The 13369-nt window shown below is 37.6% G+C and overlaps 2 protein-coding genes across 3 annotated transcripts in view; both read right to left on the bottom strand.

Annotated features, from left to right (window-relative positions):
• Positions 1–658, bottom strand: part of myo18b (myosin XVIIIB) — a 54405-nt gene extending 53747 nt beyond the window's left edge. For both annotated transcript variants that reach the window (XM_083569003.1, XM_083569004.1), the window contains exon 1: positions 456–658. The gene's annotated coding sequence lies outside the window, so the exon portion shown is untranslated. The remainder of the gene's footprint in view (positions 1–455) is intronic.
• Positions 659–1367: 709 nt separating this feature from the next.
• grk3 (G protein-coupled receptor kinase 3) overlaps positions 1368–13369 on the bottom strand; it is a 68908-nt gene continuing 56906 nt past the window's right edge. Inside the window, exons 19-21 of the mRNA XM_083569104.1 lie at positions 8721–8857; positions 5571–5684; positions 1368–5206 (exon numbers count right to left, since the gene is read on the bottom strand). Of these exons, the coding sequence (XP_083425230.1) occupies positions 5045–5206; positions 5571–5684; positions 8721–8857 (413 nt within the window). The 3' untranslated portion in view covers positions 1368–5044. The remainder of the gene's footprint in view (positions 5207–5570; positions 5685–8720; positions 8858–13369) is intronic.

The following is a 13369-nucleotide window of genomic DNA, read 5'->3' as shown; positions in this document are numbered from 1 at the left end:
TTAATATTAACACTAAACTTTATTTAGTGTGGAACATGTTCCAGGGTAGGACATGTTGAGTATCTATACAATAATTGGTGTGGGACTAATTCAATTGGTTATGTACTCAGGAAACTTATATGACCACATGAAAAAGGTGCTGTTCTGACTTCAGCATCGGTTTCGACCTAATAAAATATTATCCATTCCAACTTGATTCTACTTTTTTTTTTTTTAAAGAAATAAAAATAAAATAAAAATCATTTAGAAACTCGGTCTGCTGTGCTGTTCTTAGATTTCGGGTTCAAGTCGGAGCCGCCATAATTATTGAGGCCAACTCAAAATCCACCTTAAGCTATGGGCCACCAAAGCTACACAGGCCCAGTAAATACAACCCTATATTCTACTTGATTTTTAAACATAGTTGTTAAAGTTCTTGTAAAAATTCTGACTTGAAATGGAAAACCAAGACATACCTTGTAAAGGCTTTGTTTGAAGAATAAAAAAAAAAAAAAAGGTTGTCGTCCAAATAAAATTTGGTTCGTGAAATACTTTTAAGAAAAAAGAAAAGCCAAACAAGTCACACAGGCCTACTGTCACTCACTAATGCACACAGCCAGACTGAAATAAGAGTGGCACAGCCATGAGTGCATGCACACACAGATAAGCAAAGCAGCTGTGTTAACACGAGACCCTGCTATAAATATCTTCGTGGTGGATGGTGGTGTAAGCATGCTACCCTGTTTGGGAAGCTTTAACTAGACAAGGAACAGCTTTGCATTATTATTTGAAAAAGGGTCTTTTTGTTTCACTTTAAATAGGATTACATCAAACATGATAAAGCGTGGTAGTTTTATTAACATTTTTTTAAAGGCTATTGCTTTGAAATAAGCAACAGGGTGAGAAACAAGCCCAGAGTTCTTGCTGGCTGTGTGATGGACAAAATCAGCTGTGAGTAACAGGCTGGAGGAGGAGCTTCAGGCACATCCCTTGGGACAGCATTGGATAGAGTGCTAGCAAGAGGAGGGGAGCTGACTGAGAAAACAGTTTGTAAAAACAGGACTAAAATCAATTAAATCATTTAAAAATATTGAATGAAAGGAGTAACATTTTCATCACAACAAAAAAAAAAAAAAAGAAAAAAGGCTGATTTGACAATTTGGTATTAAGATATTAATTTACATAAAACTTATAGTAAGGAATAGGAGGCATTTTTAATACTTTTACTGCAGCTCTCAGTCTGAGGCTGGCAAATTTCATCAGATTATTGTGGCCTTGGTACTTCAATACATTTAATGTCTCTTGATAAACATTTCAAGATCAACAGCAAACCTTTAGCAAAAATGTACATGTGCATCTGAATCATTAAGACAACAAACAAGGCAAAGTACACGAAAAAAAGGCTTTTATTTCTGAACTTTTAATTGGCAGTCCAACACATGTTTCTAGATTCTCTGGGGGAAAACGATAATTACTGGATATTTTCATCAATAATAATAACTGCCTTCATTTTAATGATAATAACCTATACAGTTGTACAAGTGTTTGCTTGTGGCACCAAAAAAAAAAAAAATTATCTTCTACAGCTCCGCGCACTAGCAAAACACATGTACATGTATAGTTAGCACAAAGGGATTATCTCCTCCAACCAGACAATAAATATGAAAAAAGGCAAGAGAATCTTGCAATAAACAGACAAAAAAATAATCTGTAGGTATACTATCTAAATTTATGTGCAAGATCTGAGCTGATTCTTCACCACAAATATTTGAAACTCACATAGAACCCAATCCCATTCCAGGCTTTTAGTTTCGATATTTACCCCTTTAAATAAACCTAAAACATTTCTAATTTCATTTAATAAACACACACTAATATATATATATATATATATATATATATATATATATATATATATATATATATATATATATTTTATTCCTATTTGTTGTATTTTGTTAACTGCCATTTTGATACCTGCTTTTCCATACAAACTTACCCCTACAAGAACAGACACACAAACATTTGAATGAGGCAAACCTCAACATCATGAATAAAAAGCTAAAAAATAAAAATAAAATATAAAAACCCCTGAAATAAAACATGGATATTCAGGATTGTTGGAGGTGCTCCTTCTTTGAGAACTGGGTAAGGAAAAATGCCTTTCTTGACAGGTGCCAGTGATGGCAGCTCACTTAGTGGATAGCCACTTTTCAGTGTGTTAATGACATCAAAATCTCCTCCCACTGGACCACCTAAATTTGGTCACGTTTGTACCATTCTCTTCAAAATCATAAACTTCCCTGTAGAATGTACCAATTTTGGTTTGAAGGGAATGCAAATGGAGAATTGTGATCAGTGCTATACACACAAACTTTTTTTTTTTTTTTTTTTTTTTACTGATTTAAGATAATTTCCTACAGTCTTTTGGCACATATCTGTTAGCTAGTGAAGTCTGGAGGTACAGTGATTTCACTTAAATGTCCAAAAAATTTTGTTTTTTCAAAAGAAATAAAAAAGAAAAAAAAGAAAAAAAAAAAAGAAAAAAAAGGAATTTTTTTATATCTTTCTCTAGGATGGCACCTCCATGACACTTAAAAGCTACACATACATTTGCAAAAGTCGGGATCACATGCAAATCAAAAGTCTTCCTTTAAAAAGCATGGAAAGAACCACTTAAAAAAAAAAAAAAAAAAAGCTATTGCATGGAAAACCTGAAATATACAAACAGAAGAAAAAAAATCTCAACAAAAAAAAAATCCACTGTTCAAAACTGCCTTTTAAGCTGTGCTCTTTTCTGCCAGTCAAAAATGCATGTATTTCAAAAAGTCTATTAGAAATTTGCATTTTGTCACATTCAAAACAATATAAAAAATTTAACTATACTGAAATCAAGCATTACAACAAATGGTTTAAGTTTGTTTTCCCCACTGTCCCTGTAGCTCAGCTTTTTCTCAAAAACCGTTGTCAATGTCCTCACTCGGGGATGGAGAATATCGCATATGTGCAGTGCTGATGTTAACAGTCTGTCTACCTGCAGCTGAATGATGGCAACACTAACACATGCAGGGTGTGGCCAAGATGAGAAACATGTACCTCACTGAGAGAAGCTATTTAGCAGTCATTCAGTTTTTCACACTTGTATGTCATACTGAGGTATGCATGAATGATTGGAACGCCATCAAACACAACCCACCCTTTCCCCAAAGCCAAGACAAAAGAACAGAAGCACAGACAGAATAATCCCCCATATATGCAAACATCTTACAAGAAGGGTATACTGCAGATGCACAGAGAAAGAACTGCTTGGTATATATAAAGTCAGATCAGTACTGTGCAAAGAAACTTGCTTTTTTCCAACCTGTCTTTTTACTTTGTTGCACATTGTCTTGTCTAACAAAGCATTCCTGGAAAAGGTGGGCAAGCAAAACAGGGAAAATGCAGTTTGTTTTGGTTCTTTCCTCATATTTCCTTAAATTTCACTGAAGTCATGCTGAAGTCAAGCAGGTTTGGCTCGAAGATTTCTATCGGTGTTGGCACTTTTTTTTTTAACTTCAAAGAGTAGGGATGGAGTTCAGAGTTTGAAGAAGGTGCAGCGGGCTTGAGGCATTATGGGGAAAAGAGTGTGGCATTTCATTTTCATTATTAACCAGTGAAATATTTCCCTCATGAGGCACACAATAGCACAACAAAGGGAATGATCTGTATGGATACTTTCACTGGCCACAATTTAAAGCCCTATCACAATTAAGTGACCAAACATACATACATGCACACACAAAATACACATTGCTGCATGCAAGTGCTCAGTCAGCAACATAATTTAAATTTGATCGCTCAAAGGGCCGAATGTCAAATTTCCCACTCTTAAAGAGTTATTACAATCAACTCATCTCATTAAAAAGTGTATCCTTGATCACTGACAATTCCTCGTTGCAAAACATTACAATGTGTGTAGAGAAGGGAGGTGGAAAAGATCACAACAGCCCAACCACCAGAGTCCACCAATCAGATTGCAAAAAAAACAAAAAAGAAATTTAAAGGCAAAGGCATTCAGCTGCAGTCCTTAAAAGCTGAAATCAAGGAGGATTTGGTGATTTCTCTGCTCTAAAATACCCTCAAAAGATACTGGTGATTTAAAACAGGTGTCTGAGTAGGGTAAATATGAACTCTGGTGATCCAAGACTGCAGCTGGGGACCTCTGACTTCTAACATTATTTTATACTAAAAATCAACCCTAATGAATTTCAAGAAATAAACCAATCAAGGTGGCCCTGGATATTACAAAAAGGTACAACAGAGGCAATGTTGTAAAATCTATTTTGAAACACATTACATCAAACTAGACCTTAGCATTGCCATTTCATTTTTGACTATTACTGAGCTCTTGAAGTTTAGACAAAGACATTCTACCAGCTTCCACTGTGGTGGCTTCAGTGCTGACTTAGAACAGCATGCAGCCTACTATCTCTGCATGCATAGACCCATGTGGCCTACTATCTGCATCTTCACACAGAGAGCTTTATCCTGAGCATACAGAGACCAACACATTCACAGTAGAGGAAAGAGCAGCAGGAGGACAGGATTCAGCTTCCCACAGCATCACATTGCAGTCTACATACATGTGCGCTTGGGTAAAGGGACAGCTGATGCCAGGCCCTGCCTGGGGAGAACACTGAGTAAAGAGGAGGAAGTTCACAGATTAAGCGAGAGAGATGAAAGGCAAAGAGCAGAGCAAGGACACAATGTCACCGTATGCCTCATTTGAGTTCAATCTTGTCCACATAAATGTCTTCATTCAGCACCGACATCAACATTGGTCCTTCACTGCTGTCTAGGAATGGCAACTGCCCAGTGTGTCAATTTGGGTGAGTGTGTGCTAGACAAATGAAACAAGTCAAGTAGAACGTCAAACAGTCCTTGTGGAGGGCTGTTTTTAAACATTTATATGCTTTATTGGTGGTGGCAGAGATGGAGAATATATTTAAACAAGTGGTGCAATGTCTGCAAGTGTAAAAGAATGCATGATTATGAGGGAGGGTTGGGGTCTAAAGACATCAGTGGCTCACAGGCCGTTGCTGTTGCGGTGTGTGAGAGGTGGTTTGGACAGTTCCACCACACCGGCACGACCCTTGCCGATTACTTTAGGAGCACGACGCAGCAGTTTCTGGGCCTCTGTGAACGCTTCGTTAAGCTCCTTCTTCCACTGTACAAACTCTGGGTCACTCTGTGGACAAAGTAGCAAAGGATAGGCAGATTACAAATTGACTACATGTGATATGTAGATATACTGTTTATTCTGTAGCAATTCTATTATTCACATTTTTTTTAAAGAACATAATACACATGCAGGTACTTTTATTTTTTATAGTATAAGTAAGATTACTGCTGCTGAAAAAGTGACTTGGATTAAAACTTTGCATGCTTTTTATGTTAATTGTAACTGCATACATATACACCAGTTAAATACTTTTTGAAAGTTACACGTGTAAATTCAAAACTCAAACTTTACTGACAAGTGCACTGCCTTTTTTTTTTTTTTGAGTGACTAGGCTTATGAGAATGATTTGACACAGAGAAACATGTCCTACCTCACACTGCAAAACAAACTGTTTCCCTCCTTTGATCCTCAGGAGGATGCATTTCTTGTCTTTGATCTGTGTTTCCTCAACACTCACTATTTGCTCCATTGTTAACAGGTTTTGCTGCACAAAAGACAAAATAGCGCGTTAGTGAGAAACTGCTGAAAATTTAGCAGAACATTACATTTATCAGAATATGGTGATGTCTCAAAAAAACAAGCATTGCTTGAATAAGTGCATCAGGTAGATTTAAATTTTCAATCAAATTAAACATAAAATAAAAACACTGAATGAAACAAAATTAGTTTTTAATTGATTTAACTACCAAACAAGAGGGTCTGAAACATGGAGATACTGTTATTCTGCTTTTAGCTTGTTTAGGCTGCATTTTCCAGTGTCAAGTTGATTGTTTTCAAAACCAGTTATATAATGAGACTAACCAAACAAGCATGACTGCACTGGCTGGTGCCATCAGACAACTTAATAGCAAATAAGAATGATACAGACAACCTGTAAATCATTGCAAGGCATGACCATGACTTCCTTAGACTGTACAATAGACTTATTAGTACTAAAGGTACTTGACAGAATCTATATTTGATGTAATATCACCTAAGAATCAACAGCTTTTGGCAGAAAACATCTGACAATGCTAGAACCCACCAGCAGCAAAATCAACAGCAGAAACATGTCCAAAACAACTAATGAAACGGCCATCTCCAGGCTGGCCGTCATGCCTCGTAATGAGCCTAGGCATAGGTGCATAAGCACCAGTAGAATTCTTAACAGATAATGAGGTGGAGTAGGTAGTCATCAAAATGTGTGGTCAGAGAACTTTTAGGGAGCTGACGAATGTGAGCATCTGAGTTACATTTTTATAAATTTGTGCTAAGCTCAAACTGCCACATTTTTTTTCAGTGTTTACGCTTGATAAATGGCGTATGTTTATCAAAAGGTGTTTATAACCAACAGGCTGTTTAGACTGTGGAACACTGAACCAGAACAAAAATGTACCAAACCTGTGTCAGCACTAGCATCAACACGCAGACAAGGTGGAACCTGCAAAGCATCTTTAAGATGGTCAATGCCAAGGCACTGCTTAGGTAGACTAGTCTACTAAACTGGAGGAAATACTTTTTTAGAAATTAATTTAGCTATATTTGACCATTAAACACAGTTACTTATTTTGTGCTTTAAAACGTTAAACAATGTGACTACCTGCACTGTTCAATTCAATAAATTTTTATTTGTTTAGCGCTTTTAACAATGGACATTAGGAGAGATGGCAGTGGAGTTTTTAACAGGATTCTGGGAGGTGAGAGGATGCCTGAGGAATGGAGAAGGAGTGTGCTGGTACTGATCTTTAAGAACAATGTGCAGACCTGCAGTAACTAACAGGGGAATTAAGTTGATCAGTCACACCATAAAGACGACTTTTTTTGCTTTGAGAATGTTGATGGAAAAGTTTAGAGAAGGTCAGAAGGAGTTGCATTACGTGTTTGTGGATTTAAAGAAAGCCTACGACAGAGTGCCAAGAGAGGAGTTGTGGTATTGTATGAGGAAGTCAGGTGTGTCAAAGAAGTATGTGAGGGTGGTGCAGGACATTTATGAGGACAGTGCGACAGCGGTGAAGTGTGCAGTAGTAACGACAGACTGGTTCAAGGTGAAGGTTGGACTGCATCAAGGATCAGCTCTAAACCCTTTCCTGTTTGCAGTGGTGATAGACAGGTTGACGGACGAGGTCAGACAGGAGTCTCCCTGGACTATGATGTTTGCAGATGATATTGTGATTTGTGGTGAGAGTAGGAAGCAGGTTGAGAAGAGCCTGGAGAGGTGGAGGTACGTGCAAGGAGAGAAGGGGAATGAAAGTCAGTAGGAGTAAAACAGAGTACATGTATGTGAATGAGAGGGAGGGCAGTGCAGTGGTGCAGTTGCAGGGAGAAGAGGTGGAGAAGTTCAGGTACTTGGGGTCAACAGTGCAAAGCAAACGAGAGTGTGTTAGAGAAGTCAAGAAAAGAGTGCAGGCAGAGTGGAGTGGGTGGAGAAGAGTGGCAGGAGTGATTTGTGATAGAAGAGGTTCTGGGAAAGTTTATAGAACCGTGGTGAGACCTGCGACGTTGTATGTTTTAGAGACAGTGGCATTGAGTAAAAAACAGGAGGTGGAGCTGGAGGTAGCAGAGCTGAAGATGTTGAGATTTTCGTTAGGAGTGACGAGGTTGGACAGTATTAAATATGAGTTTATTAGCGGAACAGTGCATGTAGGACGTTTTGAAGACAAGGTGAGGGAGGCGAGATTGAGATGGTTTGGACATGTGCAGAGGAGGGACATGGGTTATATCAGTAGGAGAATGCTGAGGATGGCACTACCAGGAAGGAGGAAAAGAGAAAGGCCAAGGAGGAGGTTCATGGATGTGGTGAGGGGAGACATGCAGGTAGTTGGTGTGAAAGAGGCAGATGTAGAGGACAGCGGGGTATGGAGACAGACGATCCGCTGTGGCGACCCCTAATGGGAGAAGCCGAAAGAAGAAGAATGCTGTATTTGAACGGGTTTTTCCACAAAGTGCTTGCTGTAAGATCAATCAAAATCTTAGAATTTTAATTGAATAATACTGCCAATACAGTTTACTGTTTTAAGTAGTTACATATTACTCATTAGTTAGCTGGCTAGCTTGTTGCTAACAAAACACAAGCAAAGAGGCAGCCATGTTTAACCCCTTGAGTAGAATCGCAGCCCTAAAAGAATTAAGATTTAACCTCACACTTTTGGATTTGATTCCATAATGAAAAGGCAAATGTCTAGAGTGTGAAAATCACAACAAAGCAAAGGTCATGAAGTATTTAGCCAACCAAAAGGTAGCCTATATTTCAAATCAGAAAAATATAAAAAGACATTGATGTATAGGTAACTTGATAATGTATTCACTGGGTGACAGATTTATCTCAGTAATGTTAAACTGCAGTAAGTGATCTGAAAACATGGGTTTTGTAACAGCTCTGGTTTAACATGAGCTGACTGAAATGCCACAAAGGAATATTTAAAATATAGTTATATGTGGTAATTAATTCATCAAAATAATAATCTACAAATAAAAAAAATGTAATTTAATTATTATCGCTTATCAGAACAATTGCTGCTAACCAAGAAAACTGCAAACTTACCCTGGACTCGCCTTCTCCTCTCCATTCTACACGGTTTGGAAACAGGTAGAAATACCGGCGCTGCCACTGAGTAAGAAATGGATTTCCAAGTTTCAGCATGTAGCCATGCATTATGCAGTCCTTGCCCAGAGCATAGTCTTAAAAAAATAAAATAAAATAAAAACAAGGAAAACAAAAACATTCAGCATGAAGGCTTGGCCATTTCCTAAAGAAAAGCTTGATAAAACTCCAAGTGAAATAACACTGGTTTTAGACCATTGTGGTCAAATTGTTTTCTATAAAAATATTCCCTGAGCATTCATAATAATATTTTTGTTTGGTCTAAAATAAACACCATCAGCCATTGATCCCAGAGCATCATAGTCAGAGTCATGTTTTTACAGTTTCCCAAATCGAGAAAAGCCCAATTAGCTTTCCCAGAAATCACTGCAGTTTACAGTGTTAATTAAGCATTTTCACTGCATGTTGTGCTGTGCATGGCTATGTATGTACCAAAAGATTTTTAAATCTGAAATTTAGCTAAACTTCGTTCGAATATTCACAAAAAACAACAACAAAACACATCAACACTATATGTCAAGATCTACAGTTAATGCACACATCATACATTGTTCAAGATGGGCTACTTTGAATATTTTACTGCTGATCTCCTGGGATTTTCACACATAAAATTCTTAAGGGTTTAGAATGGTCTAGAATGGTGTGTGAGTGAGATCTGTGAATGGAAAAGCCTTGTTGATAGAGATATAAGTGAAATGGCTGTATTAGTTAAAGCTGCCAAGAAGGATATAGTAATTCAAATAATATATCTTTACAAACTGAAATATATTTCAGCATGCACAAAACATCAAATCTTAAATGGATTGACCATACTAGGAAAAGATCATTTAGGGTTCCGCTCCTGTTAGGCAAAAACATGAATCTTAGGCTTTCGTTGAATGCAGTAAATAGCTAAAACATTCAAAAGATTTTTGGTAAAAGGAGTTTCTGATAATAATATTAATAATAATAATAATGCATTTTATTTCATGGCGCCTTTCAAAACACCCAAGGTCACCTTACAGACAATATACAGGTCATTGCATAAAACAACCCACAACAGAGAAACAGCATATGCATGTAAAATTCATTTAAATCTCAATAAAACATTTCATAAAAAGGCCTGTATAAAAAGATGTCTTAAGACGCTTTTTAAAAGTCAACAAGCACTCGCTATTGCGAACATCAAGGGGAAGAGAGTTCCATAGGCGGGGGGGGGCAGCATAACTAAAAGATCTGGCACCCATGGTAGTCAGTCAAATCCAAGGTGCCACAAGAGAAATTGAAAATGATCATCTAAGTGCACGTGAAGGAGTGTAAACATTAAGTTCAAAATAAGTTTTCTGACCAGCCTAATCAAAACTGTGCGAAAGATGTTGAGGTCTTGGAGAAATACTTCTGGTCCAGTTGAACAGAAGCAGAAAAATCTGACATTTGAAAATATTGGTTTCCGTTTACACATTCCATATACATTTCTGTTTATGTAAAACAAAAATGAAAAGATTATTAGAAGCTGTGCCATAATATATTTTTCATTAGTGAATTTATTTTGTTGGTTTTGGTTGTTTGTGTTTATAGGCGTGCTGAAACATTTTTATTGATGAACACAAAGGTTTAAACATTTATTTTACTTTGAAATTCTGGTCTTTATACTGTAAGAATGACATTATCAGTGTTGTCTAGCAGCAGTAATTAACACAACAGGAACTACTGTCCAGTAAACTGCATCCTGGCGCCGGACATAGCAGGTCAGCTTAGATTCTTAGGAAAGCACAGGTTCTCTAAGATAGTTTTCACACAAGAGCTAATGATATACGCCTTCGACAGTCAGAGGTTACTAAGAGTAATATTATAGAGGTGTGTAAATTAGCGAAGGCAATGTCCGATGCTGTAATATGCTCTGGCCCCATCCCAATACGACGTGGCGATGTAGCCTACAGCAGGTTATGGTCGCTGAACTGCTGGATGTCCGAGTGGTGCTCCAAAAATAATGTGGGCTTCATTAATAATTGGAGCATTTTTGAGGGCAAGGCTGGCCTGTTAGGGCGGGACGGTATCCATCCCACCCGGGAAGGTGCTGCTCTCATTTATTGTAGTATAGGTAATAGTCTCAGAACAGCACTAGTTAACAAGTGACTGTCCAGAGCCAAGGCCAGAGAGCAGACAGACAGGGTAAACCAACCGTCTGCTAGCTGCACAGAGTCGTCACTCAGGATCCACCAAATCGAGACTGTGTCTGTCCCCCGAGCGAAACCAAAATATAGGAATTCTCAGAAAGTCTGTTTTAGTAACCTGATTAACATAAAATTAAATAGGACTGAACGCACAGCCAGCACCTCTGATCTAAAGATAGGATTGCTGAATATTAGATCTCTCAAATCTAAAGCGCTTAATGTAAACGAAATTATTCCCGACCAGGAGTTTAAAATAATGTGTTTGACAGAAACATGGATTAAACCAAATGAATATTTAGCATTAAATGAAGCGAGTCCTCCTGGGTATAGTTACATACACCAACCCCGTCTAAATGGCAGAGGAGGCGGAGTTGCAGCTATTTATAATAATAATCTAAGCGTCACACAAAAGACTAAACACAAATGTAAAACATTTGAAGTTCTTTACACCAGCATAAAATATTCAGTGTCTGAAAGCAGGTCCAGTCAGACAATTCCACTAATTATTATTTATAGACCCCCAGGGCCCTACTCTGATTTTCTCATAGAATTTGCAGATTTCATCACAAATTTAGCTACTTCTCTAGACAAAGCATTAATTGTTGGTGATTTTAACATTCATTTTGATAATCAGGAAGACTCCTTAAGAGCAGCTGTTGTGTCCATTCTAGATTCAGTTGGAATTAATCAGAATGTTATAGGACCCACTCATAGTGGTGGACACACTCTCGATTTGTTGTTAACATTTGGATTAAAAATAAAAAACGTAGTCATAATTCCACAGTCTGAAGCTATTTCAGACCATTATCTCATCTCTTTTAAAATTTGCCTCAGTCATTGCATTACTACTTCACCACGTTATCGTGTTAAGCGTACTTTCACGTCAGCTACAGCAGCGCGTTTTATTACCAATCTTCCAGAAATTACGATATTAGATAGATCTCCTTCTGACCCTGCAGAGCTCGACTGGGCCACTGAACACCTAGAATCAACATTACGTTATACCCTAGATGATGTAGCTCCCCTTAAGACCAAAATGATCAGCGAGAAAAAATTAGCACAGTGGTATAATGATCATACACGCACCTTAAAACAGACCACTCGAAAATTAGAACGTAAATGGCGTCAAACAAAATTAACAGTATTTCAAATAGCATGGAAGGAGAGCCTCCTAATTTATAGAAAATCTCTTAGTGCTGCTAGATCAGCATATTTCTCCACCCTCATAGAAAATAACAAGCATAATCCTAGATTTTTATTCAGCACGGTAGCAAAATTAACAGGGATTAAAAGCACTGCACTCACATGCATTAGGTACTAATGATTTCATGAACTTTTTTAATAATAAAATTGAAAACATCAGGCAAAAAATCCAGACGGTTAATATAAATCCAAATTATTTTACAAGTAACCCTGTAGACAGCAGTGTAATTATAACAGACAATCAATTACAAAGTTTTACTCATTCACGAGAATGACTTAATTTCATTAATCTCCTCATCAAAATCATCAACCTGCATTCTCGATCCCTTGCCTACAAGTTTTTTTAAACAGATAATTCCAGAGGTAATTGAACCTGTTTTAAAAATAATAAACTCTTCCATTAGCACTGGTTTTGTACCAAAATCCTTCAAACTGGCAGTTATCCACCCCCTAATTAAGAAACCTGACCTTGACCCAGGTCAGCTGTCCAACTACAGACCAATATCAAATCTCCCCTTCATAGCCAAAATTTTGGAAAAGGTTGTAGCACAGCAGTTATGCTCACACCTACTTATGAATAATATTTTTGAAATGTATCAGTCAGGATTTCGGCCTCATCATAGCACAGAGACGGCGCTAGTTAAAGTGGTAAATGACCTGTTATTGGCCTCTGATCAGGGTTTTGTCTCCTTACTTTTTTGCTCGACCTTAGTGCAGCTTTTGACACCATTGATCACACTATACTGCTTGCTAGACTTGAGAACGTTGTTGGAATAAAGGGAACGGCTCTCTCTTGGCTCAGGTCTTATTTGACTGATCGCTATCAGTTTGTTGATGTTAATGGTGAGTTCTCCACACTCTCTGAGGTAAAGTTTGGTGTTCCTCAAGGATCTGTCTTAGGCCCTCTGCTTTTCTCTTTATATATGCTGCCTCTTGGAGAAATTATTCATAAACATGGTATTAGATTCCATTGCTATGCTGATGATACACAGCTGTATATTTCAGCAAAGCCAGATGAGAGAGATCAGCTTAACAATGTTGAAAAATGTGTAAAGGACATTAGACAGTGGATGCTCGATAACTTTCTTCTGCTAAACTCAGATAAGACGGAAGTACTTTTACTAGGACCACATGCAGCTAGAAGCAAACTTTCCGATTACCTAACATCTCTGGATGGTGTTTCTGTTTCAGCGTGTACGGCTGTCAAAGACCTTGGTGTGATTATTGACTCGA

This window comes from Silurus aristotelis, assembly GCF_946808225.1.
Source record: "Silurus aristotelis genome assembly, chromosome: 18".
Taxonomy (NCBI): Eukaryota; Metazoa; Chordata; class Actinopteri; order Siluriformes; family Siluridae; genus Silurus; species Silurus aristotelis.
This window is presented reverse-complemented; position numbering and strand designations above follow the sequence as displayed.